The sequence below is a fragment of the Rhinoderma darwinii genome, chromosome 9 (genome assembly GCF_050947455.1).
Source record: "Rhinoderma darwinii isolate aRhiDar2 chromosome 9, aRhiDar2.hap1, whole genome shotgun sequence".
Lineage (NCBI taxonomy): Eukaryota > Metazoa > Chordata > Amphibia > Anura > Rhinodermatidae > Rhinoderma > Rhinoderma darwinii.
The window spans coordinates 23,777,898-23,804,758 of record NC_134695.1 but is presented as its reverse complement, the minus strand read 5'-3'; the positions used below and the strand labels follow the sequence as shown (position 1 = coordinate 23,804,758).

Below are 26,861 nucleotides of genomic sequence, written 5' to 3'. Positions count from 1 at the left end.
TTTGCAACGTCCTGGAGGTACCAAAACAGTGGAAACCCCCCCAAAAGCGACCCCATTTTAGAAAGTACACCCCTCAAGGAATTTTCCTAGGGGTATAGTGAGCATTTTGACCCCACAGGTTATTTGCAGAATTTAGTGGAATTCGGCCATGAATATTAAAATCGACTTTTTTTCTGAAAAAACGTAGACATTTTTAATTTTTACTAGGAATAAAGGAGAAAAAGAAGCACAAAATTTGTAAAGAAACTTCTCCTGATTACGGGAATACCTCATATGTGGTAATAAACTGCTGTTTGGACCCACGGCAGGGCTCAGAAGGGAAGTAGTGCCATTTGGCTTTTTGAGAACAGATTTTGCTGGAATGGTTTTCGGTGTCATGTCACGTTTACAGAGCCACTGAGGTGCCAGTACAGTGGAAACTCCAAAAAAGTTACACCATTTTGGAAACTACACCCTGAAAGTATTCATTTAGGGGTATAGTGATTATGTTGACCATGTCGTTTTTTTAGCTAGAATTACGGGAGAGGATAAAACTGAAGGAGCGCCTTGTGGCTTTTTCGGCCTAGTTAGATGAATTCCAGGCACAATTTATTTGCAGACTTTCTGAAGTGACTGAGCAGAAAACACTGTCCTTCAGTATTCATCTAGGGGTATAATGAAGTATTTAGTTTTTCAGTATTCATCTAGGGGTATAATGAAGTATTTAGTTTTTCAGTATTCATCTAGGGGTATAATGAAGTATTTAGTTATTTTTTTAGGTTTAATTCCAATTCATAAATGGGCAATAATGTACTAGTATTCATCTAGGGGTATAATGAAGTATTTAGGGTTTTTTTTAGGTTAAATTCCAATTCATAAATGGGCAATAATGTACCGGAAATAGGGAAGAAAGGCCAAAAATGTGTAAAAAAAAAAAGTAGAGAGTAAGTCATAAAATTAATAATTTAGGGAGGAATGGTAGGCGCGAAAACAGTCCTTGATACACAATCCTGGCTTATCAGGACAAGTCTCACACTGATAGCCCGTGTCTTTTCGCATTCCGTTTTTATAACAGACGCGACGTTTTTTGTATGGTCTTCTCTTTTTCTCAGTGGGGGGCACTTCACTTGGGAAGTGCTGCCCTGATACAATTCTGCTGGCCTCGCTGCTATGGGATGTACTTGCAGCCTCTTCTGCTCGGTCTTTGAAAAGTAGTTGCTTTATTACTTTTTCATAGTATTCAAGATACCGTGCTTGATTCCCTGACTTCCGATAAATAATAAAAGAATTGTACAGCGCTGTTTGTATAAGGTGCACTGCAGTCTTCTTGTACCATACGCGGGACTTCCTCATTGCGCTGTATGGCTGTAGCATTTGATCTGCCAGGTCTACGCCACCCATGTGCTGGTTATATTCCTGTATATACACAGGCTTGAGGGCGGTGGCATTACGCCTTCTTACTGGAACAGGGGTGCTGCTGTCCCCATGAATGGACGTGATGATAAAAACATATTTTTTATCCCTAAATTTGGTCACCATCACAGTCCCATTAGACAATGACCTGCTATTACCAGGTCTCAGTTTCTGGTCGACCAAATTTTTTGGGAAGGCCCTTTTGATTCCTCCGTATTGTGCCACAGGCGACTGTATTTTTATCAAATAGGCAGTGGAACAGTGGGACTCTAGTATAGAAAATATCTATATAAAGGTTATAACCTTTATCTAGCAGGGGGTACAAAAGGTCCCACACAATTTTGCAGCTTATATTGAGGACAGGGGGACACTCTGTTGGGCAGATTTGGGAGTCTTTTCCCTCGTAAATTCGAAATCTGTGAGTGTACCCACTTTCACTCTCACAGAGATTATAAATTTTGATCCCGTATTTTGCCCTTTTACTTGGCAAGTATTGCCTAAATCGTAGCCTTCCTTTGAAGAGCACGAGTGACTCATCTATGGCAATATTTTTATTAGGGGTGTATGCCTCTGAAAATTTTTCACTCAGAAGTGAAATGAGCGGCCTAATTTTAAATAATCTGTCCTGGTTGGGGTCACCAGGCGGAGGGCACTGGCTGTTGTCAGTGTAATGGAGGAATCTCAATATTGCCTCAAACCGAGTTCTCACCATTACAGCCCTGTACATTGGGGTAGCATACAGAACGTCGGTCGACCAGTAGGACCGTATGGTGGGTTTCTTAATAAGCCCCATATTAAGAAGGAGCCCCCAGAACTTTTTAATTTCTGCAGCACACGTTGGATGCCACTTCTGGCCTCTAGCGTAATATGACGCGGGGTGACTGGCCAGATACTGTTCGGCATAAATATTTGTTTGGGTGACCATTAGGTTCACCAATTCCTCCATGAAAAAAATGAGAATTTTTTTTAATTCCGTGTACCCAGTGGTATTAATTTTTATTCCTGGGGCAGAAGTGAATTCAGGAATTTGGGGTGAAAAAATATTTGGGGGCACCCAATTGGAGTCACTTGAGTGACTGTCACTCTGCCTACTCCGCCTTTGTGGGGGTTCCTCACTATCGCTAGAGGATGACAAAATAAGGAAGTGTTCCTCATCCTCACTGGCGGTTTCCGTGTCTGTGTCTGAACACAGCATGGCGTAGGCCTCCTCCACAGTGTAATTCTGTTTAGCCATAACTTTATACTTTTTTTTAAAATTTTATGACAAATAAAAAAACGACGTCTGAAATGTCGTCAGAAACCTGGTGTATGCGTGTGTATATATGTAAACCTACCTAAACTACTACTAACATTTTTTAGATTATTTAAAATTGTAAGTTTTTATTTTATGCTAAAACAAAAAATCGCGCCTAAAACGTCAGCGCAGGAAGGGTTAACACTCTTTTTCGGACGTCTGCGTACGATATATATAGCGTATATTTATTACCTATATATATATATATATATATATATATATATATATATATACTATATAACGTATATATGTATGTATATAATATACACGTATATATATATATATATATATATATATATATAAAATAATCACCTATATATATCCTACACTACCTATAATTTTTTTAGATTATTGTTTAGATATTTTTTAGATTTTTTTAACAAAGGAAGTAACTTGGCAAAAGGAGAGGGAAGGGGAGGTGGATTGGGGAGCTCTATGGGGTTAAAAAATAGGGTCAGAAATGAGGAGATCCGTCACAGAGGAAGGGCGGCAATTCACTTTTCTGCTGTGATTGGTCAGTCTGGAGTGACTGACCAATCACAGCGATCCACGGGGGGGGTAGAGCCGTGATTGGTCCCACCGCCGATAGCTGTGACGCTCAGCTGTCTGTGACAGCTGAAGTCACTGTCCTGTCACCGTTTGTTTACAAGCGGTGACAGTTTAACTGCAGGACGAGAATGCTCGTCCTAATGCGGCAACGACCCGCCGCTCAGGACGAGCATTCTCGTCCTGCGTCTTCAACCAGTTAATAGCTGAACAAGCTTAATTAGGCCTAGATCTGAGCATCTACTCCCCTATAAATTTAGATGTAGCATATGGGGAAGGCACTCGTGCAGGGGGGCACAAAGGCAGAAGTCATATCTGATGAAGTGTCATACTGTCAAAGTGTCCTGGCAGTTATGCATGACAGTTATGCATGACAGTTATGCATGGCAGTTATGCATGGCAGTTATACATGGCAGTTATGCATGGCAGTTATGCATGGCAGTTGTACATGGCAGTTGGACAGGGTCAGTGACAGGTAAGCTGCATTAGCAAAACATACAAACTATCACACGCTCTAATTATTAGATTTCACACTCTATCTGTTTACAAACAAACATGTTTGCTACCGCTCTCATCATTATAGCTGCTCTTGGTTTACAATCCTATAGCCCATTTAAGCCTTGCAAAAAACAGTCCACATCAGTCCCTCTCTCCTTGCCTCGCCCATGTACAGCTCCCATGCACTATTCACTTTCCTGAGTCACCTTAACCCATCTCATCCTACTGCCCAACATAAAAAACGCTCTCATAAATCACAGAACCATCTGCTGTCTCTCTCCATTCTCCTGCTACTAGCTGCAGGGGACATCTCTCCCAACCCTGGTCCTCCCTTTTCTTCTGCCAAGCTCAACCACTTACCTGTCACACATAGAAACCCTGCAAATCTTCTTGCCATTCCTTGTATGTCTTCTCCTGTCTCTTTTAACTGTGCTCTCTGGAACTCTCGGTCTGTGTGCAACAAACTCACCTTTATTCATGACTTATTCCTTTCTAACTCTCAACCTTCTGGCTCTTACAGAAACATGGCTACACCTGTCTGACACTGCTTCCCCTGCTGCTCTATCTTATGGTGGTCTCCACTTCTCTCATGCCACCAGACCTGAGAACAGGCAGGGTGGAGGAGTAGGTATACTTCTTTCCCCACACTGCAGTTTTCAGGTCATTCCCCCGTTCCCCTCACTCACATTTCCCTCTTTTGAAGTCCACACCCTCAGACTCTTTCACCCTTTTTCCGCTCCCCGGGCTCACCCCGCCAATTCCTGGATCATTTTGCTGCCTGGCTTCCACAGTTTCTATCCTCTGAAACACCCACTCTCATCATGGGTGACTTCATCATCCCCATTGATAACCAAATCTCCTCATCTGCCTCCCAGTTTCTATCTTTAACCTCGTCCCTAGGTTTGTCACAACTTAATAACTCTCCTACACATGAAGACGGGCATTCGCTTGACCTGGTCTTCTTCCGTCTCTGCTCAGTTTCTGACTTTATTAACTCTCCTCTCCCGCTCTCTGACCACAATCTTCTCTCCTTTACTATCAAATATTCTGTGCCTCCTCAGGTCATCCCTACGTATCAGACATACAGAAATCTACATGACATTAACACTGTGAAACTCATAGACAGTCTACAGTCCTCATTGTCCCCTATCTCTTCCCTCTCCTGTCCCAATCTGGCTGCCAAACTTTACAATAACACTCTCAAAAATGCATGAAGCAGCCCCCCCTACACTCCGAACCACCCGACAAAGATGACGACAACCCTGGCACACACCTTAATCCCGCTTTCTTCAGCGGTGCTTGAGATGTGCCGAACGACTGTGGAGAAAATCGCATTTGGATGCAGATTTCCTCCATTACAAATTTATGCTCAAAACTTACAACTCTGCCCTTCACTGAGCCAAACAAGTCTATTTCACTTCTCTCATCTCCAAACTATCTAATAATCCAAAACGCCTCTTTGATACTTTTCACTCCCTCCTTAGTCCTAAAGTGCAGACGCCAATCACAGATCTCAGTGCAGAAGACATGGCCACTTATTTTAAAGTTAAAATTGACAACATCCGCCATGATATTATCTCCCAGTCCCCTAGTAACATCGATCCCCTTCCCTCCCGCACTCCCTCTTCTTCACTCTCAGCATTTGACCCAATAACTGAAGAAGAAGTCTCCAGGCTCCTCTCTTCTTCTCGTCCTACTACCTGCCCTAGTGATCCTGTCCCCTCACACCTCCTCCAGTCCCTCTCCCCAGCTGTCACTAGTCACCTGACTAAAATATTTAACCTCTCTCTTTCCTCTGGTATCTTTCCCTAGGCTTTTAAACATGCCATTATAAACCCATTACTGAAAAAAACAACTCTTGACCCATCCAGCGCTGCTAACTACCGACCAGTCTCTAATCTGCCCTTCATCTCCAAACTCCTGGAATGCTTGGTCTACTCTCGCCTTATCCGCTATCTCTCTGCTAACTCCATTCTTGACCCCTTACAATCTGGTTTCCGCACTCTACACTCCACAGAAACTGCCCTTACTAAAGTCTCAAATGATCTCTTGGCGGCTAAATCGGACGGTAAATCCTCTCTCCTGATTCTTTTGGATCTCTCTGCAGCCTTTGACACTGTAGACCACAAACTCCTACTTAACATGCTCCACTCTATTGGCCTCAAGGACGCGGCTCTCTCTTGGTTTTCCTCCTATCTCTCTGACCGCTCAGTCAGTGTTTCATTTGCTTGTTCCACTTCTTCTCCTCTTCCCCTTGATATCGGGGGTTCCTCAGGGATCAGTCCTAGGTCCACTCCTCTTTTCTCTCTACACAGCTCCTATTGGACAAACCATCAGCAGATTTGGCTTCCAGTACCATCTCTACGCTGATGACACCCAATTATATACCTCTTCCCGTGACATCACCCCTGCTCTAATACAGAACACCAGTGATTGTCTGTCCGCTGTCTCTAACATCATGTCCTCTCTCTATCTGAAACTGAATCTTTCTAAAACTGAGCTCCTTGTGTTCCCACCATCTACTAACCTCCCTAAACCTGATGTCTCCATCTCTGTGTGTGGCACTATCATAAGCAGCACGCCCGCTGTCTCGGGGTTATTTTTGACTCAGATCTTCCCTTTACTCCTCACATACAATCACTTTCACGCTCCTGTCATTTTCACCTCAAAAACATCTCCAAAATCCGCTCTTTTCTTACGGAGGAAACCGCCAAAACTCTCATTGTTGCTCTGATTCACTCTCGTCTTGACTACTGTTACTCATTACTAGTTGGTCTTCCCCTCACTAAACTCTCCCCTCTCCAATCTATCCTCAATGCAGCAGCCAGGCTCATCTTTATGACCAACCACTACACCAACGCCTCTAATCTGTGCCAGTCACTGCACTGGTTGCCCATCCCCTTCCGAATAAAATTCAAACTTATTACTCTCACCCACAAAGCTTTCCACAGTGTTGCACCTCCTTACATCTCCTCCCTCATCTCTGTCTACCACCCTACTCGGGCTCTACGTTCTGCCAACGACCTTAGATTAAAATCCTCCATAATCCGAACCTCCCACTCCCGTCTCCAAGATTTCTCTCGTGCTGCACCTGTCCTCTGGAATGCGCTACCCTAGACAATCCGATTAATTCCCAATATCCATAGTTTTAACCCCTTAATGACCAGCCTATTTTAGACCTTAATGACCAAGCCATTTTTTAAGTTTTTCCATCGTCGCATTCCAAGAGCTATAACCTTTTTATTTTTGCGTCGACATAGCTGTATAAGGTCTTGTTTTTTGCGGGACAAGTTGTATTTTTTAATAGCACCATTTTGGGGGACATATTTATTGATTAACTTTTAACTTTTTTGGGGGGGGGGGGGGGGAATAGAAAAAAACCTGAAATTTCGCCACTCTTCTTCACGTCTTAAATCTACGCCGTTTACCGTGTGATATAAATAACACAATAACTTTATTCAGCGGGTTGTTACGATTGCAACGATACCAAATTTGTATAGTTTTTGTATGTTTTACTACTTTTACACAGTAAAAACGCTTTTTTTCAAAATTATTTGTTTTTGTGTCTCCATATTTGAAGAGCCGTAACGTTTTTATTTTTTCGCCGATGCGGTTGTGTGAGGGTTTTTTTTTTGCGGGAAGACTTGTAGTTTTTATTGGTACCATTTTGGAGTAGATGCGACTTTTTGATCACTTTTTGTCAGGATTCACAGAAAACAGCAATTTTTCCATAGTGTTTTATTACATTTTTTACGGCGTTCACCGCGCGGGTTAAATAATGTAATAGATTTATAGTCGGGGTCGTTACGGACGCAGCGATACCAAATATGTGTAACTTTTTAACTTTATTTTGGTTTTTTAATACTAAAGCAGTTTGTAAGGGGAAAAGCTGGGTTTTTCATTTTTTTTCAAATTTTTTTTTAAATTAACTTTATTAAACTTTTTTTTTACTTTTTTACTAGTCCCATTAGGGGACTTTAATATGCGATTCTCCGTTCGCTATTATAATACACTGCAATACTTTTGTATTGTAGTGTATTACTGCCTGTCCGTTTAAAACGGACAGGCATCTGCTAGGTCATGCCTCCAGCATGATCTAGCAAGCATTCATTAATGGCAGACCTGGGGGCCTTTATTATTTGCTATTGTGCACCGAATCGGAGGGGTTAAACGGGTGAGATCGATACTTATATCGATCTCACCCGGCAGAGCAGGGACGCTCCCAGCGCTCAGCTGCCTCTAGCAGCTGAGAGCAGGGAGATTTGACGCTCCCTGCTCTGTTAACTTTATCCTGATGCATGTGCCTTTTTACGGCACTGCATCAGAATAAAGCCCGTTAGTGGCCGCTGTTAAAAGGCGTATTGGCGGTCACTAACGGGTTAAACGTGCCCTGAAAACACATCTATTTAGACAGGCCTATAACATTCCCTAATCTGACTCCTTTCCATGGCCCTCCTTTTAGATTAGTCATCAGAATTAGATTCCCTCACACTCCTTCTCTTCATGTCCGTCATACACGGATACTGGCTGGTGACCGGCTCATGCAGCTTTATGTTACCACCGCATGTGTATAAAAATGGCCGGACCATTGTACAGAACAAACACTGTTACACTTTGTGTCTCCCTTATGTCCTCATAGATTGTAAGCTCTTGCGAGCAGGGTTCTCACTCCCCAGGTTTGAATTGTAAATGAACTTTGTCACTATGTAATGTCTGATATTGTTTGTTTCATGTCCCCTCTAAATTGTAAAGTGCTGCGTAATATGTTGGCACTATATAAAGATTATTATTATTAAAGCATCAAACGTCTTTGTCAATAGAAAAACGGCTCAAGTGACATGCATTTTGTCTTTACGCGCTGTTTTTTTAAAAAAATTTTTTTTAAAAAAAAGGGTCGCGGAAAAAACGCCCAGTCAGAACGAAACGCTGTTTTTCCCATTGAAATCAATGGGCAGATGTTTGTAGTTGTTCAGTTTCCGTTTCTTTCAGCCATTTTTCGAGGCCTTTAGGCCCCGAAAAACGCCTGAAAACACTGCGTGTGAACATAACTTTACTCTGCTAACCAGAGTGGTGTTGAACTATAGGTAGCTTGTGGGTTTTTGTTCCAATCAATAACCTTCAGCATTTAGGGAACTGCCCGATTATCAATTCCATAACATCTACATTATTCTTTAATAAGAGCCTATGTTGAACTATATGGGCATAAAAAAAATTGCTGGAGTGCGTCTTTAACCAGGCGCAGACCACTTTTCTATAAGGAAAAATACTCGTATATCAGTCTCACACAGTGGAAATTCAAAACCATATCTAGTTTTTCACATAAATACAAATATCTTGCAGGTGTCAAGAAAAGTGGTGGGTGGCTTATTAAATATGGTTCCGCACTAAACACTAGTGGCATCATTGTTTTGATAAATGTGCTCCAATGTGTGAATGAAAATGTCGATTTTTTTTTGTATTTACTCACAGCTAACATTCAGACGTTTAAATCTCACAATGAAGATTGGCAAAAAAAAAAAAAAAAAGAAGGGCAATGCATGAACCTGGCCTCAGGATTACTTTGAAACACAATGGGGGAGATTTTATAAAGTTGGCGCAAAGAAAAAGTGGAACAGTTGTCCATAACCAGGTTGCAGCTTTAATATTTAATTTTTTTTTTAAAAGAGGGCCTATGAAAAATGAGAGCTGGAATCTGAGTAGTTGCTATGGGCGACTACTCCTCTTTTATAAATTGTAAAAAGCACCACAAAAAAAATAAAAAATGGCATTTTTCCTAAAAACAGTGTGAAACCACCCCAAGGCCTTATCCAGACGAACGTAGAATACATCCGTATGACAGCCGTTAAAACAACGGCCATCTCACGGATACATGTATTGCAATGGGGCCGTTCACACGGCCATGGTTTTAACCCAGTCTTAAGGGTTCGTTGAAAAACTAGAACATGTCCTATTTTCTTCCGTTTTCACGGATCCCTCCATAGACTCAAGTCTGTAGGGATCCGTTAAAACGGGACCCGCATGGGGGCAACGCGAACTAGAAAAACAGACTTTATCATGTCCAAATTTCCCCACGTTCATCTGAATTAGCCCTAACATTGAGAAACGAAGGCTAGCTAAATATTATAGCGTCTAACCTATCCTGTTTCTAAGGCCGGATTTACACGAGCGTGTGCCTTTTGCGCACGCAAAAAACGCAGCATTTTGCGCACACAAAAGGTACTTAACAGCTCCATGTGTCGGCTGCGTATGATGCGTGGCTGCATGATTTTCGCGCAGCCGCCATCATTATGACACTCTGTTTGTATACAGAAAAGCACGTGGTGCTTTTCTGTTTTCATTCATAATTTTTACTGCTGTTGCGTGAATCACGCTTGTCCCACGGAAGTGCTTCCGTGTGCTGCGCGTGAATGTCACTCTCCCATTGACTTCAATGGGTGCGTAATGCGCGAACAACGCACAAATAACGGACATGTCGTGAGTTTTACGCAGCGGACACACTCTGCGAGAAACTCACGGACAGTCTGCACGGCCCCATAGACTAACATAGGTCCGTGCGAGATGCGTGAAAATCACGCGCGTTACACGGACGTATATCACATTCATCAAAATAAGCCCTAATAGTAATTAATTCCAGCAGCTCTTTTGTTTGAAGCATGTTTCCATTAAACTAGTGAACATCTGTATTTGTCCCCTTATTTCTCATGTTACACAAGGATTATTTACAAGAGAAAGCAGCATCTAAGCTGCCAAGTACTTACTTTGCACACCACACTAAATTTTCAATAACTCATGTCCTGGGAATGCAACAGGTTAGGTGACTGACCAAAATAAACCTAAGTTATTAGGTTCCCAGTCATTTGCATACAGTGCTCTGCACTTGCTCTCTGAAGCATAGGAGTCTCAAAAACACGGATTCCCTTCTCCCAAATGTATATGATGCAGCTTACACAATATTAGAAATTCGTAAAATATTTATGAACAAGTTCTAAAGTGTTCTGCCAGTCCTTGTAAAGAATTTTCAGATTAACCGCTAAATCAAACGCTATGGAGCGGATTATTTTCCTGGCTACAGTGACCCTTTGCATCCCGGCAGTTAGATCTATCAGTGCAGGCAGGCAGGCAATACACTCAACAATGAAATTGCAAAACCAAAAAGGGCAAACTGTAAGGTTATGCAAATCGACGAAGTAGCAGGTTTTGCGAAGATCTGCAAATGATCAAATTTTCAAGCACCGAGCTCCAATCTGTGGCTTGTGGAGGGGCATAAAAGCCAGATGGAAGGCAAAGTTTTTGAGCCACATGAAACCTCAAAAATCAGATTAAGTGGTGTGGGATGATTGTACAATGCCTCTTGTTCGTCAACGTGCCAGTTATCGCTACTTGTTGCAAACTGAGGGGACTGAATCCTTGAACTGAGAGGCCTTGGTTTATCACTCCGGCAGATAACTACGCGCCTAGGCCGAGATGTCAGCACTGTTCAACGTTGAATGTCCCGGCGGTTGGGAGAAAAACAACGAATGGGGATGACAGAAAGAGGTGCGGAGGCGAACCTCTGTACAGACAGATCGTCTGATTGGAAGAATGGCGGGTAGTGATCCATTCTGTACTGCAAGTGAAATTGATTGCAGCCTTAGGCTTGGGATGTGCTGCCCAGTTTCAACACAAACCATCAGAAGGCGTTTGCACGACATTGGACTACGAGCCAGATGTCCAGCTACAGGTGTTCCATTGACCACACGCCACTGCTCTCAAAGGCTAACATGGTGCACAGCAATAGAGGTCTATCCTCTTCAGCTATGAGTCACGCTTTTGTCTCAGACGCAATGATAGTCGGAGATTGGTCTGGAGACCACATGGGCAACGCCATGAAGAGGCCTTCACAAGGGAATGTCAAACCTGTCTTACAGTAACCGGACCCCTCTAGTCTTCCTTTCAGGTACAGCAACAGCTCGGCATTACATTGATTTTACGGTGGAACCAGTGGTACAGCCATTTCGCCAATGTGTCTCAGAAGTAGTTTTTCAACATTACATCGCCAGACCGCATGTTGCTCGTGCTACTGTGAGCAGCCTGCGTGGCCTAAACGTGCTACCATGGCCTGAAGCTTCTCTGGACTTGTCTCCCATTGAGCACATCTGTGACATCATTGGTTGCAAATTGCAATGGGAGCCGCCAGCAGCCGATCTTGATGATTTGCGTGCACAAGTGCATTCAGCGTAACATAACATTGCACAGACAACCATTAACCCCTTAATGATCAGCCTATTTTAGACCCTAACGACCAAGCCATTTTTTAAGTTTTTCCATCGTCACATTCTAAGAGCTATAACCTTTTTATTTTTGCATCGACACAGCGGTACAAGGTCTTGTTTTTTGCGGGACAAGTTGTAATTTTTAATAGCACCATTTTTGGGTACATAGAAATTTATAGTCGGGGTCATTACGGACGCGGCAATACCAAATATGTGTAACTTTTTTTACTTTATTTAGTTTTTTAATAATAAAGCAGTTTGTAAGGGAGATAAGTGGGTTTTTAATTTTTTTTTACTTTTTATGAAACTTTTTTTTTTTAATAGTCCCACTAGGTGACTTCAATATGCGATCATCCAATCACATTTATAATACACTGCAATACTGTATTGCAGTGTATTATGCCTCTCTGTGTAAAACGAACAGGCATCTGCTAGGTCATGCCAGAGGCATGGCCTAGCAGGCATTCACTACAGGCAGACCTGGGGGCCTTTATTAGGCCCCCGGCTGCCATCGGAGACACAGACACTCGGTGATCTTATCGCCGGGTGCCGGTGGGATGAGAGGGAGCTCCCGCCCTCTCTCCAAAACCACTCAGATGCGGTGCACGCTATTGAGCGCCGCATTTGAGGGGTTAAACGGGTGAGATCGATACTAATATCGATCTCACACGTTCGAGCAGGGACGCCCTCAGCTACCTCTGACAGCTGAGGGCAGGGAGATTTGACAGCTCCCTGCTCTGTTTATCTATTCCGATGCAGCGAGGTAAAAAATCTATTGCATCGGAATAAAGTCCATTAGTGACCGACGTAAAAACACTATGGGGCGGTCTCTAACGGGTTAATAATCTCATTGATAGCATGACAAGGCGTGTAAGTGTGTGTATTTCAGCGCGTGTCGCTTACACTCTATACTGAAAAAAATCAAGATGTTTGGAATATTTTGTTTCCATTTTTTTTATCATTTGCATATCATTAAAATGTCTATTGATCTTGTGAATTCCGCAATTACAAAACTTTTCCTTCTTGGTGTTGCAATTTCAATGTTGAGGAGTGTAGATAACCTGATGAGGATGGCATGTGTTAATGGGTTATTATTTAGCAGTTAACCATTTCAAATACTTTATAAATCAATTGTTAAATAAGACCATACAAAAAAAACTGATGTTTATTATAAAAATTCATACAAAAATAAACGGACAAAATGCTAAGTTAGTTTCTTCCAGTTTTCAGAATTTCACATAATTAACAATAAAATAAGATTTCAAACTAAGCGTAAAAGTTACAAAGTATAGTATTTACTTCTTACCAGTTCCACTTCAAGCAACAGCCTATGAGCAATTATTTGTCTATAGATATACCTGCTCATAACAGAATTACTCACAAATTTCTGATGGTTCACACCATTGCATTCGATTTTCAGGTAGCAGATAAATGATTTAAGTGCTGGCTGTAACAAATAAAGGTCTTGGCATATTTCCTGTACCAGGACATTCATATCTGCTAATAAGTCATGTCCAATGGATCTGTGAAGTTCACACTCCGGAATCCTAAAATTAACACTGAATAGTGCCGTGACATACATACTCATCTTGATTGATTATTCTTAAATATTTAGCCAGTAAGACCGAAGATGTCTATAATAGGATATAGATGAATATAAAATATATTAAAATAGAAACAAGCATTCACACTGCGAACACATAATATATGAAGGTTGCGTCAACAATACAGCAGCACGCAACCCAAGAGTAAATATAAATTCAGTTACTTATCCATGATTGCATTAGAACTACATATTCATTGATAACTACCCCTTTAGTATTCAATGTGTGTGTTCCCTTTCTAACCCAAAAGCTAATAAAAATACATTTCTAAAAATAAAACAAAATGTTGCATTTGTTTATTCCCTTTAAAATCCTATAAACAATAGTTGACGAGATAAACATTAAAGAAACGACAATAAATCTGGACTGTTTGACCTTTAGGAGACTTTGGCAAAATTTAAATATTAGAAAAGAAATGTTAACTCAAAAATTAGACCCATGTGGACCATTTAGAAAAGCTGGAAGATGACTACACCAGCCCTGCATATATTATTTAATCAATTTATTTTAGTATCATAATCAGAAAATGTGGTCCTTTTGATCCCATTCATTGGGGTTATGACATATGGTCTAATCTGAGCCCTGAATATTTAAGTTTCTGATACATAACTTACATTCAAATGGCGCAGGAAGTGGTACAATTGCTATACAAACTCTATAATATGAGTGGTCCACACTTTGATCTTTGTGATGGCGTTTATACATTTTACTCTTTCCTATAGATAACATAAAAGTTTAAAGCGGTATTCCTATCGCGGAGATATATGGAATATCCACACGATATGCCATAAATGTCTCAAACATCCTCTGGGTAGCACACCTATCTTTAGAATGGGGCCCCCAGTCCTACCAACCGCCGCTGACCCTGGCCACAGAGTTACGTGTTGACTGTTTTTTTTTTTTTTACAAAAACAGTGGAGCCGGTTTTTGCTTTGCTGTTTCCAGGACTCCCAAAAAAGTGAATGCAAGTTCCGGAAATAGCGTACCACAGCAAGCTACACTGTTTCTGGAACTCAGGAGCTGGGGAAACAGCGTAGATCTCTGTGCTACATGGTTTCTTTAACTTCTATTCATTTAGGTCTGGAGCCCAGCCACAGAATGTAGGATGGGGGTCAGAGGGACCCTTTCTGAAGATGGGTGTGGGTCGCAGAGGTAAAACCCACATCTATTAATTATGCCATATCCTGTGGTTATCCCATAAATGTCTGAGATGGGAATACCCCTTTAACAGACTATAGCTTCCCAAATGCTACATACGCTCTCCTATCCTCAATAGCATAAAGAATAACCAAAAACGGATTTCGGTTAACTTAAATAACATTGTTAAATATAGTTTTCCTACAGATGAAAATGTAGCAGCAATGATAAATAAGGTGGTTAAAAACTCTTGGGATAAGGCTTTGTTCACTCTGCCGTCAGAGGCTCCGTTCAGTGGCCCAATCGGCAGTCTCAATGGGGTCCGTTGGGCGCTGGTGGTATCAATCGTTGTGCAATGGATGCGGGAGAGCGGTGTGGCTTTTTATAATAATCTGAAGCCACAATACGAGTGTGAACTCAGACTAAAAAGGACAATAAACGGTAAAATGAGTAAAAGATTAAAAAAAATTGAAGTAAACGGGAGAGATCAGTGCAGATTTCTCTTGTAGAACACAACTAAGGGTCGGAACAGAATAATTATTATATGTATCAGATGAACTTCATGTCTTCTACTTATAAAAGTACTTTGAAGCCAAAGGATAGGCCTGCTCCCACGGACAGTCCCAATGCAAGGAAAAAGGTCATGAGGGCACCTGTTGTTTCACTCTCATGTGGCAAAACTTTCCTAGAAAGAAACAAAAGGTTATTTAAGGCAGAGTTTTGCGTAAATAAAGCTTAAAGGGGTTGTCTCACCTCATGCTATTATTAAATTGAGTTATTACAGCTAAACGGATGTTTTAAAAATTATTACATATTCTTAACGTAAAAAAATAAATAATCTATTTTCTTACCCTCCTGTAGCGCCAAAATTGCTGCTACTCCCCCCAATGTGACTTCCTGGTTAGGGAAAGTGGTGCGATTAGGTTGAGAAAAACGGGACCAACGGCGCTGCTTGGTTAAAGATAATCCACAACTATTCCAGTGGGTAAAGTAATAAAAGGATTTATTGATGACAGGCTACGCGTTTCGACGCCGTACCGGCGTCTTCCTCAGGCCAATGCAGACTGTGCGGTTCCAGCCTTATTTATACACTAAGGCAAGGAAGAAAGACCGCCAGAAAGCTATCAGGTCAAAGGTCATATAAACAAAAACAGAAAACACAAGAAAAACATCAACATGATAAATTTAAAAAACCACTTTTGCATAACGATTGGGTATATAGCAGTCAAAAGAATTGCACATTTTAAAAGATTTTTAGAAATTTTTGATTTTTAAAAGACATATATTGTTTATGCCAGCACACAAACTGACACGCCATTAACAAGGCTCCACATAAGAGGGACTTTTCGGGCCAAAATGCTGACTTTTATTTGTACAACTAGTTGTGGTTAAACAACAGTCATAGGGTTAGTAATAAATTGAGGTTTTGGTTATTTGATAGTGTATCGATGTAAACTCCAGGGGCTGCTAAGTCAGAAGCGTCCCTGGTTACCACGGATCGTAATAAGTACGGAGGCCGGGATGGATCAAAAGCTTGTAATGAACCGCACAGTTGGAACGCATGAAGCTACCGTCCTCGATGCAAAAGAATCGGAAGGGGAGCGAGGTGTCAGGACTGGTGAGTGTCGATGACCCGTAATAGAAATAATATGAAGGGACATTTAAATAGTTAAAACTGGATGAGAGCCCTTGTTTAAGATAGATATTATTAAAAAGCATGATAGTACTGGTTTGAATATAAATCTGGTTTGTATATAAATCAATAGTTAGCTAAAATGAAGAGATTATATGCCGTGATCAGAAGAAAGCTTGCTTTTACGATTGGAGGACACAATGTGATTAAGTTGGGGTATGATCAAATAATATATATAATAGATCCCTAGATTTTTACCCATAGGATAGAGCAATGTAATATAATAGTATAATATATCTAGACCGTAGATTATATGTTTAGATAGAAAGGATGAATTTGTATTAATATTTGTACATGAATTTGTTTCAATCCGATTTTGTAAAAATCTTGTACTATACAAGGACAGGGTGGTTCATAAATACATAGAGGAAAGAGATATTCCGTGAATACGGATACCTTGGTTACTAATTTTTCCAGAGCATTTTGTATATATTTGTTTTTTAAAAACATAGTTTTTTGTTTGTTCCATTTGAGATTAGTTTCAATTTTTATATATATTTTATATTTTTATATATATATATATATATATATATGTTAGATATTATTTTTAATTTATTCTAGTGCGGACTCTGTGAGGTCATTCAAACCTTTCGGATGTAGGGTTTCTAATTTGTAAATCCAAAAATTCTCTCTTTGCTTTAGTCTGGTGAATCTGTCTGGTAGGTCTAATGGTATCTGTTCGATAGGTGTGACCTTGATATTTGAAAAATTACATTTATGCTTGTGCATGCAATGGCGGGACACGCTTTGTTTTAAAAAACCCTTAGTGACATTGAACCTGTGTTTATTTATACGGTTTCTCAGAGTTTGTGTGGTCCGACCTACATACTGGAGATTACAAGTGCATTCAAGCAGGTAAACGATATAGGAGCTCCCGCAATTTAGAAAGTCTTTTATTATGAATTTTTCCCCGGTCGTTGTTGAGAAGTATTCTCTGCATTTATTTGTAATGTTATTGCAGCATAGACATCTATTTTGGCCACATCGGTAAGAGCCCTTCAAATCTCTCGTTAGGCTCGGGTTGGATGTGTTTATTTTCCGCAGTTTACTAGGGGCTATTATATTTTGGATAGTTTTCGCCCGCCTATATGTGATATTGGGTTTGGCTGGTATTAGTGGTTTTAAAAAGGGGTCATTGGTCAAAATATGCCAATGTTTTTGGAGAATGGTAGCGATGGTATTGCTCCCTTTTGTGAATGCAGTGATGAAGTTTGTTTTAACCATTTTTAGACTTGATTTATTCTTGGTATTTGTGTGTTTTACTTGAATGCATTCTTTTTGTGTAAGACTCCTGGCTTTGGACTCTGCACCTTCAATGAGACTCTTGGGGAAGCCTTTCTCCAAAAATCTCTGGTGTAAAATCCTACATTCTTGGTCAAAGGTTACATCATCTGAACAGTTCTTTCTAATTCGTCGGTATTGGCCGAACGGTATGTTTCTAAGCCACGGGGGATAGTGTGCACTTTTAAAATCGAGATAGCTATTTACATCGACCATTTTAAAATGGGTCCTAGTTGTAAAATGGCCATTATTTTTTCCTATTGTTAAGTCTAAAAAATCTATGTTTGTGTCCGAGAAGTTGTGGGTAAAAGTGAGGCCAAAGTTGTTATTATTTAGAACCCCTATAAAATCACTGGCAGTATTGGAGTCGCCCTTCCATATAAAAAACAAATCATCGATAAAACGGAGTTAAAAACATTGTGGGTTAAAATAAAAATCAAACTTACAACTTAATTTCATCATAGATTGTGTAGATTTTATTTTAACCCACAATGTTTTTAACTCCGATGGAAAATTCTACAAACAAATAAAGGGATGCGCAATGGGGACACGGTTTGCCCCCTCGTATGCAAACCTTTACATGGGGGCTTTTGAAGAAGCCCTCATTCTCAGCGAACATGTTTTTAGAGATAAAATTCTACTTTATAAACGTTTTATCGATGATTTGTTTTTTATATGGAAGGGCGACTCCAATACTGCCAGTGATTTTATAGGGGTTCTAAATAATAACAACTTTGGCCTCACTTTTACCCACAACTTCTCGGACACAAACATAGATTTTTTAGACTTAACAATAGGAAAAAATAATGGCCATTTTACAACTAGGACCCATTTTAAAATGGTCGATGTAAATAGCTATCTCGATTTTAAAAGTGCACACTATCCCCCGTGGCTTAGAAACATACCGTTCGGCCAATACCGACGAATTAGAAAGAACTGTTCAGATGATGTAACCTTTGACCAAGAATGTAGGATTTTACACCAGAGATTTTTGGAGAAAGGCTTCCCCAAGAGTCTCATTGAAGGTGCAGAGTCCAAAGCCAGGAGTCTTACACAAAAAGAATGCATTCAAGTAAAACACACAAATACCAAGAATAAATCAAGTCTAAAAATGGTTAAAACAAACTTCATCACTGCATTCACAAAAGGGAGCAATACCATCGCTACCATTCTCCAAAAACATTGGCATATTTTGACCAATGACCCCTTTTTAAAACCACTAATACCAGCCAAACCCAATATCACATATAGGCGGGCGAAAACTATCCAAAATATAATAGCCCCTAGTAAACTGCGGAAAATAAACACATCCAACCCGAGCCTAACGAGAGATTTGAAGGGCTCTTACCGATGTGGCCAAAATAGATGTCTATGCTGCAATAACATTACAAATAAATGCAGAGAATACTTCTCAACAACGACCGGGGAAAAATTCATAATAAAAGACTTTCTAAATTGCGGGAGCTCCTATATCGTTTACCTGCTTGAATGCACTTGTAATCTCCAGTATGTAGGTCGGACCACACAAACTCTGAGAAACCGTATAAATAAACACAGGTTCAATGTCACTAAGGGTTTTTTAAAACAAAGCGTGTCCCGCCATTGCATGCACAAGCATAAATGTAATTTTTCAAATATCAAGGTCACACCTATCGAACAGATACCATTAGACCTACCAGACAGATTCACCAGACTAAAGCAAAGAGAGAATTTTTGGATTTACAAATTAGAAACCCTACATCCGAAAGGTTTGAATGACCTCACAGAGTCCGCACTAGAATAAATTAAAAATAATATCTAACATATATATATATATATATATATATATATAAAAATATAAAATATATATAAAAATTGAAACTAATCTCAAATAGAACAAACAAAAAACTATGTTTTTAAAAAACAAATATATACAAAATGCTCTGGAAAAATTAGTAACCAAGGTATCCGTATTCACGGAATATCTCTTTCCTCTATGTATTTATGAACCACCCTGTCCTTGTATAGTACAAGATTTTTACAAAATCGGATTGAAACAAATTCATGTACAAATATTAATACAAATTCATCCTTTCTATCTAAACATATAATCTACGGTCTAGATATATTATACTATTATATTACATTGCTCTATCCTATGGGTAAAAATCTAGGGATCTATTATATATATTATTTGATCATACCCCAACTTAATCACATTGTGTCCTCCAATCGTAAAAGCAAGCTTTCTTCTGATCACGGCATATAATCTCTTCATTTTAGCTAACTATTGATTTATATACAAACCAGATTTATATTCAAACCAGTACTATCATGCTTTTTAATAATATCTATCTTAAACAAGGGCTCTCATCCAGTTTTAACTATTTAAATGTCCCTTCATATTATTTCTATTACGGGTCATCGACACTCCTGACACCTCGCTCCCCTTCCGATTCTTTTGTATCGAGGACCGTAGCTTCATGCGTTCCAACTGTGTGGTTCATTACAAGCTTTTGATCCATCCCGGCCTCCGTACTTATTACGATCCGTGGTAACCAGGGACGCTTCTGACTTAGCAGCCCCTGGAGTTTACATCGATACACTATCAAATAACCAAATCCTCAATTTATTACTAACCCTATGACTGTTGTTTAACCACAACTAGTTGTACAAATAAAAGTCAGCATTTTGGCCCGAAAAGTCCCTCTTATGTGGAGCCTTGTTAATGGCGTGTCAGTTTGTGTGCTGGCATAAACAATATATGTCTTTTAAAAATCAAAAATTTCTAAAAATCTTTTAAAATGTGCAATTCTTTTGACTGCTATATACCCAATCGTTATGCAAAAGTGGTTTTTTAAATGTATCATGTTGATGTTTTTCTTGTGTTTTCTGTTTTTGTTTATATGACCTTTGACCTGATAGCTTTCTGGCGGTCTTTCTTCCTTGCCTTAGTGTATAAATAAGGCTGGAACCGCACAGTCTGCATCGGCCTGAGGAAGACGCCGGTACGGCGTCGAAACGCGTAGCCTGTCATCAATAAATCCTTTTATTACTTTACCCACTGGAATAGTTGTGGATTATCTTTAACCAAGCAGCGCCGTTGGTCCCGTTTTTCTCAACCTAATCGCACCATAACATTGACAGCAAACAAGCTTTGACTGTGACGTGGACCTGGCTGCAGCTTTCCAAGCCGTATTGACACCTTAAGGTGTCCACCACCCGAGGTAAGCGGAATCACCGCACTCACCATTCTTCTGATAATTATCAGATTCTCATTTGCGGCGCCGTGTCTCTTTTCTATTCTACATAGCATGGTTAGGGAAAGGGCTAACAGCCTGCCCCCATGTGACCACTGGCATGTCCTTTGCACTCTGCCTAAAAGACTACAGCGATCCTGGCACAGCATCCCTGCACACATTCTCCGAGCACTAGGAACTCAAGTACAGATGAATTATAACACCTTGTGCTGTTGGGTTCCTTATGCCAGAAGGATGTGAGAAGAGCTGCTCTGCCAGGACCCAGCATAAAGATAAAGCTGGTGCAGACACAACAGACGTACCCACATCCTCCTAACTTCTTTCTCTTTGAGTAAGCGGCAGAGCGGTTTTTCTTGCCTGATGAAGAGAACGGTCCGGTCTTGAAACGCGTAGCACTTATTTTTAATGTATTTATTTTATCCAAAAAACAAAATAAATATACAAAGATAAATCTTTGTAGCAGTCGTGGATTTTATCGATATCTTATCAGCGGCTCTAGACCCAAGGAGCTTGCCCTTTCTTTTACTCTGCACTTAGGAGGATTCGTATACCTACAAGAACAGGGAGCGTGCACGCAGAGCATCTTGGCTTTTATAGCAGCATGGCTAAACTAAATAATCAGTGGTGAGCCATCATGCTGTCTGCTTATGTCATTGTTAATACGGACTGCGTAGATTGCAGAGGAATGAAGCCATCCTGTGCATGCCCAGAGGACGTTCTGATCCACAGTGTATAGGACATGCAGAGACGACGGCATGACTGTTACTGCGCATGAACGACCTGGTCAGCAGCACACGTATGCAGGACGTGACCAGACCAGGGGCAACAGAAAATGACAACGGACCCTCCCCCCCTCCCATAGATAACAAGTTTAGATAAATGTAACATGCGATTTTTTTTTTTATAAAAAAGTTAAAATTAAGGAGTTTTTAACCATTTCAGGACCAGACTAATTTTCCTTTTTAAGCTTTTGTTTTTTCCTCCCCGCTTTCAAAAAGTCATAACTATTTAATTTTTTTAGGTGACACAGCCACATCAGGACTTTATTTTTACGGGACAATTAAATATTTTGGGCTGTTCTCCCGGCCCGCGCAGCTCCCATGGAAGTCTATGGAGCCGTGTAAAGCACAGCCGTCTCTTGGATGTGATCCGAGTGACAGCGGTGCTTTCGGACGCTCTTTTTTTGCTGTAGGTAGTGCCACAGCTCCCTTGTAGATAGCACCCCCCTAGTAGACAGAACCACTGTAGCTCCTTGTAGGAGCGGAATCCCTCTAATCCCCGGCCACAGCGTTGCCGAAGCTACAGTGGCTCTATCTACAAGGGGGCTTTATCTGCAGAGGGCAGTGTGTGGCATTATCTACAGAGGGCAGTGTGTGGCATTATCTACAGAGGGCAGTATGTGGCATTATCTACAGAGGGCAGTGTGTGGCATTATCTACAGAGGGCAGTGTGTGGCATTATCTACAGAGGGCAGTGTGTGGCATTATCTACAGAGGGCAGTTTGTGGCATTATCTACAGAGGGCAGTTTGTGGCATTATCTACAGAGGGCAGTGTGTGGCATTATCTACAGAGGGCAGTGTGTGGCATTATCTACAGAGGGCAGTGTGTGACAAAAAAATGACAAATTAAACTCATCGGTTTTTAAAACAGACAGCAAAAATAACCGATGCAAAACGGGTCAAAAATCGGCTGTTAAAAACGGAAACACGGCCCGGAACGGATGCAAAGCGGCCACGAAAAAACGGACCAAAACGTCCTTTTTTGTCGGCTGAGACTCGGACCCTGTCGTGTGAATAGAGCATTAGGCTCTATTTACACAACAGGGTCTGAGTGTCGGCCGATAAAAACTGCCGTTTTGGTCTGTTTTTCTCGGCTGTTTTGCGTTTCCGTTTTTACCGATTTTGGCCCTTTTTGCATGTTTGAGGCGTTTTTCATAGTGTCAATGGAAAATCAGCTCCAAAAAACGCCTCAAGAAGTGACATGCTACTTTTTACGAAGCTTCTTTTTACGAGGCTTTTTTTAGTTCAGCAGGGTAAAAATAAGTCTCATGTGAATTCAATTGGAAACTGTTTGCAGACTTATTTCAAGCATATTTTGGAGCGTAAAACTAGGCTTTTCTGCTCCAAAATCAGCCTGAAAATAAGACGTGTGAACTTACCCTTACCAATTTTGACCCGTTTTGGATCAGTTTTTTTCCCTGTACGTTTTAAAAACGGATGAATTTTATTTCCCAATTTTTTGCCACACAGCCCCCTGTAGATACTGTCACAGCCACCCTGTAGATAATGCCACACAGCGCCCCTGTAGATATTGCCACAGCCTGCCCCCCTGAAGATGCTGCCACACACTGCCCCCTTGTAGATACTGCCACACACTGCCCTCTGTGGATACTGCCACAGCCCCTCTAGGTAGTGCCATACAGCCCCCCTCTAGGTAGTGCCAAATAGCCCTCTTGTACATAGCATCCCCCGTAGATGGCAACCCCCCTTCCCGTAGATAGCCACTGTAGAAGACCGCTCGAGGAGAAGTCCCTGACATCACTGTCCATATAGTGAGGGACGTCTCCTAGAGCTGAATCACCGGCCACAGCTGTGTCAGGGATGGCAGTGACCGGGGATTCCGCTTCAGAAGTCTCTGACGTCACTGTCCATATATGGACAGTGAAGTCAGGGACTTCTCCTGGATCGGAATCGACGGCCACAGCACCGGGGATTCTGCCGCTCCAGGAGAAATCCTTGACGTTACTGTCCATATATAGACAGTGAAGTCAGGGACTTCTCCTGGATCGGAATCACCTACCACAGCTCCGGGGGTTCCGCTTCAGGTGTAGGGGACCGCTACAGAAGTCACTGTCCATATATGGACAGTGAATTCAGGGACTTCTCTAGGAGCGGAATCCCCAGCCACAGCTTCGGCAACGCTGTGGCCGAGGATTAGGGATTCTGCTCCTACAGGGAGCAAAACAAATGTCCTCCTCCTCCTCACATGCACTTCGCAATGTGAGAAGAGAGCGAGCGGCAGAAAGCATGGCCGTCACTCTGATCACATTCCTGTTGTGTGAATAGGGCCTAACAGTTCACTTGGTCTGAATTTTCCTGAAACTCACTGCATGTTCTATATTGGTGCATTATCACGCACCTATTGAAGTCAATGGGTGCGTGAAAACCACGCACCGCACACAGATGCACATGCGTGTGCAGTGCGTTATTTGCGCATGAATTCAAATTAAAATATAAATATATATATATATATATATATATATATATTAAAAAAAAGATGTCCTTTGCGAGTGTGTGAATAACGCATGCCACTCGCAAAGCACCCTGATGCATAACTCACACACGGACCAGATTCACGCACGTTTTTCACGTGCGTGAATCTGATATTCTCGTGTGAATGAGGCCCAAGAGTGACATCCCCACAGGAGGCTGTGGGGAGGAGGAAAGGAGTCTGATAAGTGGATAAAGTGCCATTTTTCTCTAATAAAAAACAAAGTTTCTTATATTCTCTTCTACTTTAGATCTTTAGGGAAAAAAAAAAATGAAACAGTTACACTTTAAACCATTGTATGTACTTTGTGGATTAATTCCTTACAACTTTCAAGACTTCTGCTTGTTGTCGGTGAAATGAATATTTTTGTTTACATCTATAGGCTGAAAACCTGTTCTGATCATGTTCTGTCTCCTGCAGGGTTCATTACAAGAGAGTTCTCATACACTGTTTATACAATGCAGTTTTGATGCAGATATTTAATGTATTTCATCCAAAGCAAAAGTTCAATATTAAAAATAAATAAATCCAAAAAGGCATTTCCCAGTGGATCCCCCCCATTAAAAGTTGACAGTACCTAGATAGTACAGAAATGTTTTGCATTTGAATTTTTTTTTTACTGCTTGATGCATTTTTTTTATGTTCTAGGTGGAAACCCCTGCAACTCACAACTATTCTTCACCCCATACATCGTTTACAAGACAGTTGTATGAATCTCATTGTATTCCTATGGACTGTCACCATCATACTACAAAAGTCTGTGTGTAGCCCCAGCCTAAGAAGCGGTGTACCAGTATGAGCAGCACATGCCTCTCAGCAAGCCCAGATCATGAAATAAGTGAAAACTGTAAACACAACGGGGTCATTTGTTTAACCCCTTAATACCGAAGGTATTTTAAACCTTAACCCCTTCCCTCCGTAGCCATTTTTCGGATTTTCACTTTTGTTTTTTCCTCCCCACGTTCCAAAAGCCATAACTCTTTTATTTTTCCATCAATATTTCCGTATCAGGGCTTGTTTTTTGCGGGACGAGTTGTAGATTTTCACAGCACCATTTTTTGTACCATATAATGTAGTGGGAAACGAGAAAAAAAATATATGTGGGGTGGAATAGGAAAAAAACAGTGATTCCTCAACCTTTCGGGTGGTTTTGTTTTTACAGGGTTCACCGTACGGTAAAAACGGCATTTTAACTTTATTCTGCGGCTCAATACGATTACAGCGATACCAAATTTATATCGTTTTCTTTATGTTTTACTACTTGTACAAGGAAAAAACGGATTGTTAAAAATAAAATTTGAGTTTAGTCGCCACATTCTGAGAGCCATAACGTTTTTATTTTTCTGTCGATTTAGCCGTGTGAGGGCTTATTTTTTGCGGGGAGAGCTGCAGTTTATATTGGTACAATTTTGGGGTACGTGAGTCTTTTTGATCACTTTTTATTTCATTTTTTTGTGGGAGAAGAAGGGACCAAAAAAATAGCAATTCTGATGTTTTTAATTTTGTATAAGGACTTTTTTTTTTTGCAGGACAAGTTAATTTTATAATAACAACATTTTGGGGTACATATAATTTATTGATTAACTTTTTAATAACTTTTTTAGTGGGGTACTGTGAAAAAGCTGAAACTTCGCAATTTTTTTGCTTTCTAATTTCACGCCGTTTACCGTGTGGTATAAATAACATAATAACTTTATTCAGCGGGTCGTTACGATTGTGGCGATACCAAATTTATATGGATTTTTTTATGTTTTACTACTTTTACACAGTAAAAACACATTTTTTTTTCAAAATTATTTGCTTTTGTGTCGCCATATTTTAAGAGCCATAACTTTTTTATTTTTTGACTGATGCAGTTGTATGAGGGCTTTTTTTTGCGGGACGACTTGTAGTTTTTATTGGCACCATTTTGGAGTAGATGCGACGTTTTGATCACTTTTTATCAAATACTTTTGAAGGCAGGATGAACAGAAAACAGCAATTCTGGCGTTGTTTATTATTATATTTTTTACGGCGTTCACCGTGCGGGTTAAATAATGTAATCGTTTTATAGTTGGGCTCTTTACGGACGCGGTGATACCAAATATGAGTAACTTTTTTTCATAATAAAGTATTTTGTAAGGGGAAAAAGTGGGGGGTTATATTTATTTTTTTACTTGGGACATTTAATTATTTATTTCAAACTTTATTTAACTTTATTTTTAGTCCCACTGGGGGACTTTACTGTGCACACTTTTGATCGCTATTATAATACACTGCAATACTTCGTTATTGCAGTGTATTATTGCCGGTCAGTGTAAAACTGACAGACACCTGTTAGGTCATGCCTCTGGCATGGTCTAACAGGCAATTACTAAAGCCAGACCTGGGGGCCTTTTTTAGGCCCTCAGGCTGCCATAGAACCCCTCGGCACCCTGCGATGCACGCGGGGATGCCAGTGGGATGAGAGAGGGAGCCCCCTCCCTCTAAAATCACTCAGATGCAGCGCTCGCTATTGAGCGCCGCATCTGAGGGGTTAAATATGATCGGAGGCAACTGCTAATGGTCTCCGATCGTTGCCCTGAAGCCCGAGGCTGTTACTAACAGCCCGGGCTTCGGCAGCATCCCGCATGATGCGGGGAAAGTTCTTCTGAAGTGCCGACGTGAAAAGGCGG

At 40.8% G+C, this 26,861-nt stretch overlaps 1 protein-coding gene across 6 annotated transcripts in view; it reads right to left on the bottom strand.

The window, feature by feature from the left end:
• Positions 1 to 13,150: 13,150 nt before the first annotated feature.
• Positions 13,151 to 26,861, bottom strand: part of SLC29A2 (solute carrier family 29 member 2) — a 110,817-nt gene continuing 97,106 nt past the window's right edge. For all 6 annotated transcript variants that reach the window (XM_075837377.1, XM_075837373.1, XM_075837372.1 and 3 more), the window contains one exon: positions 13,151 to 15,408. In XM_075837377.1, coding sequence (XP_075693492.1) covers positions 15,297 to 15,408 — 112 coding nt within the window. In that variant the 3' untranslated portion in view covers positions 13,151 to 15,296. The remainder of the gene's footprint in view (positions 15,409 to 26,861) is intronic.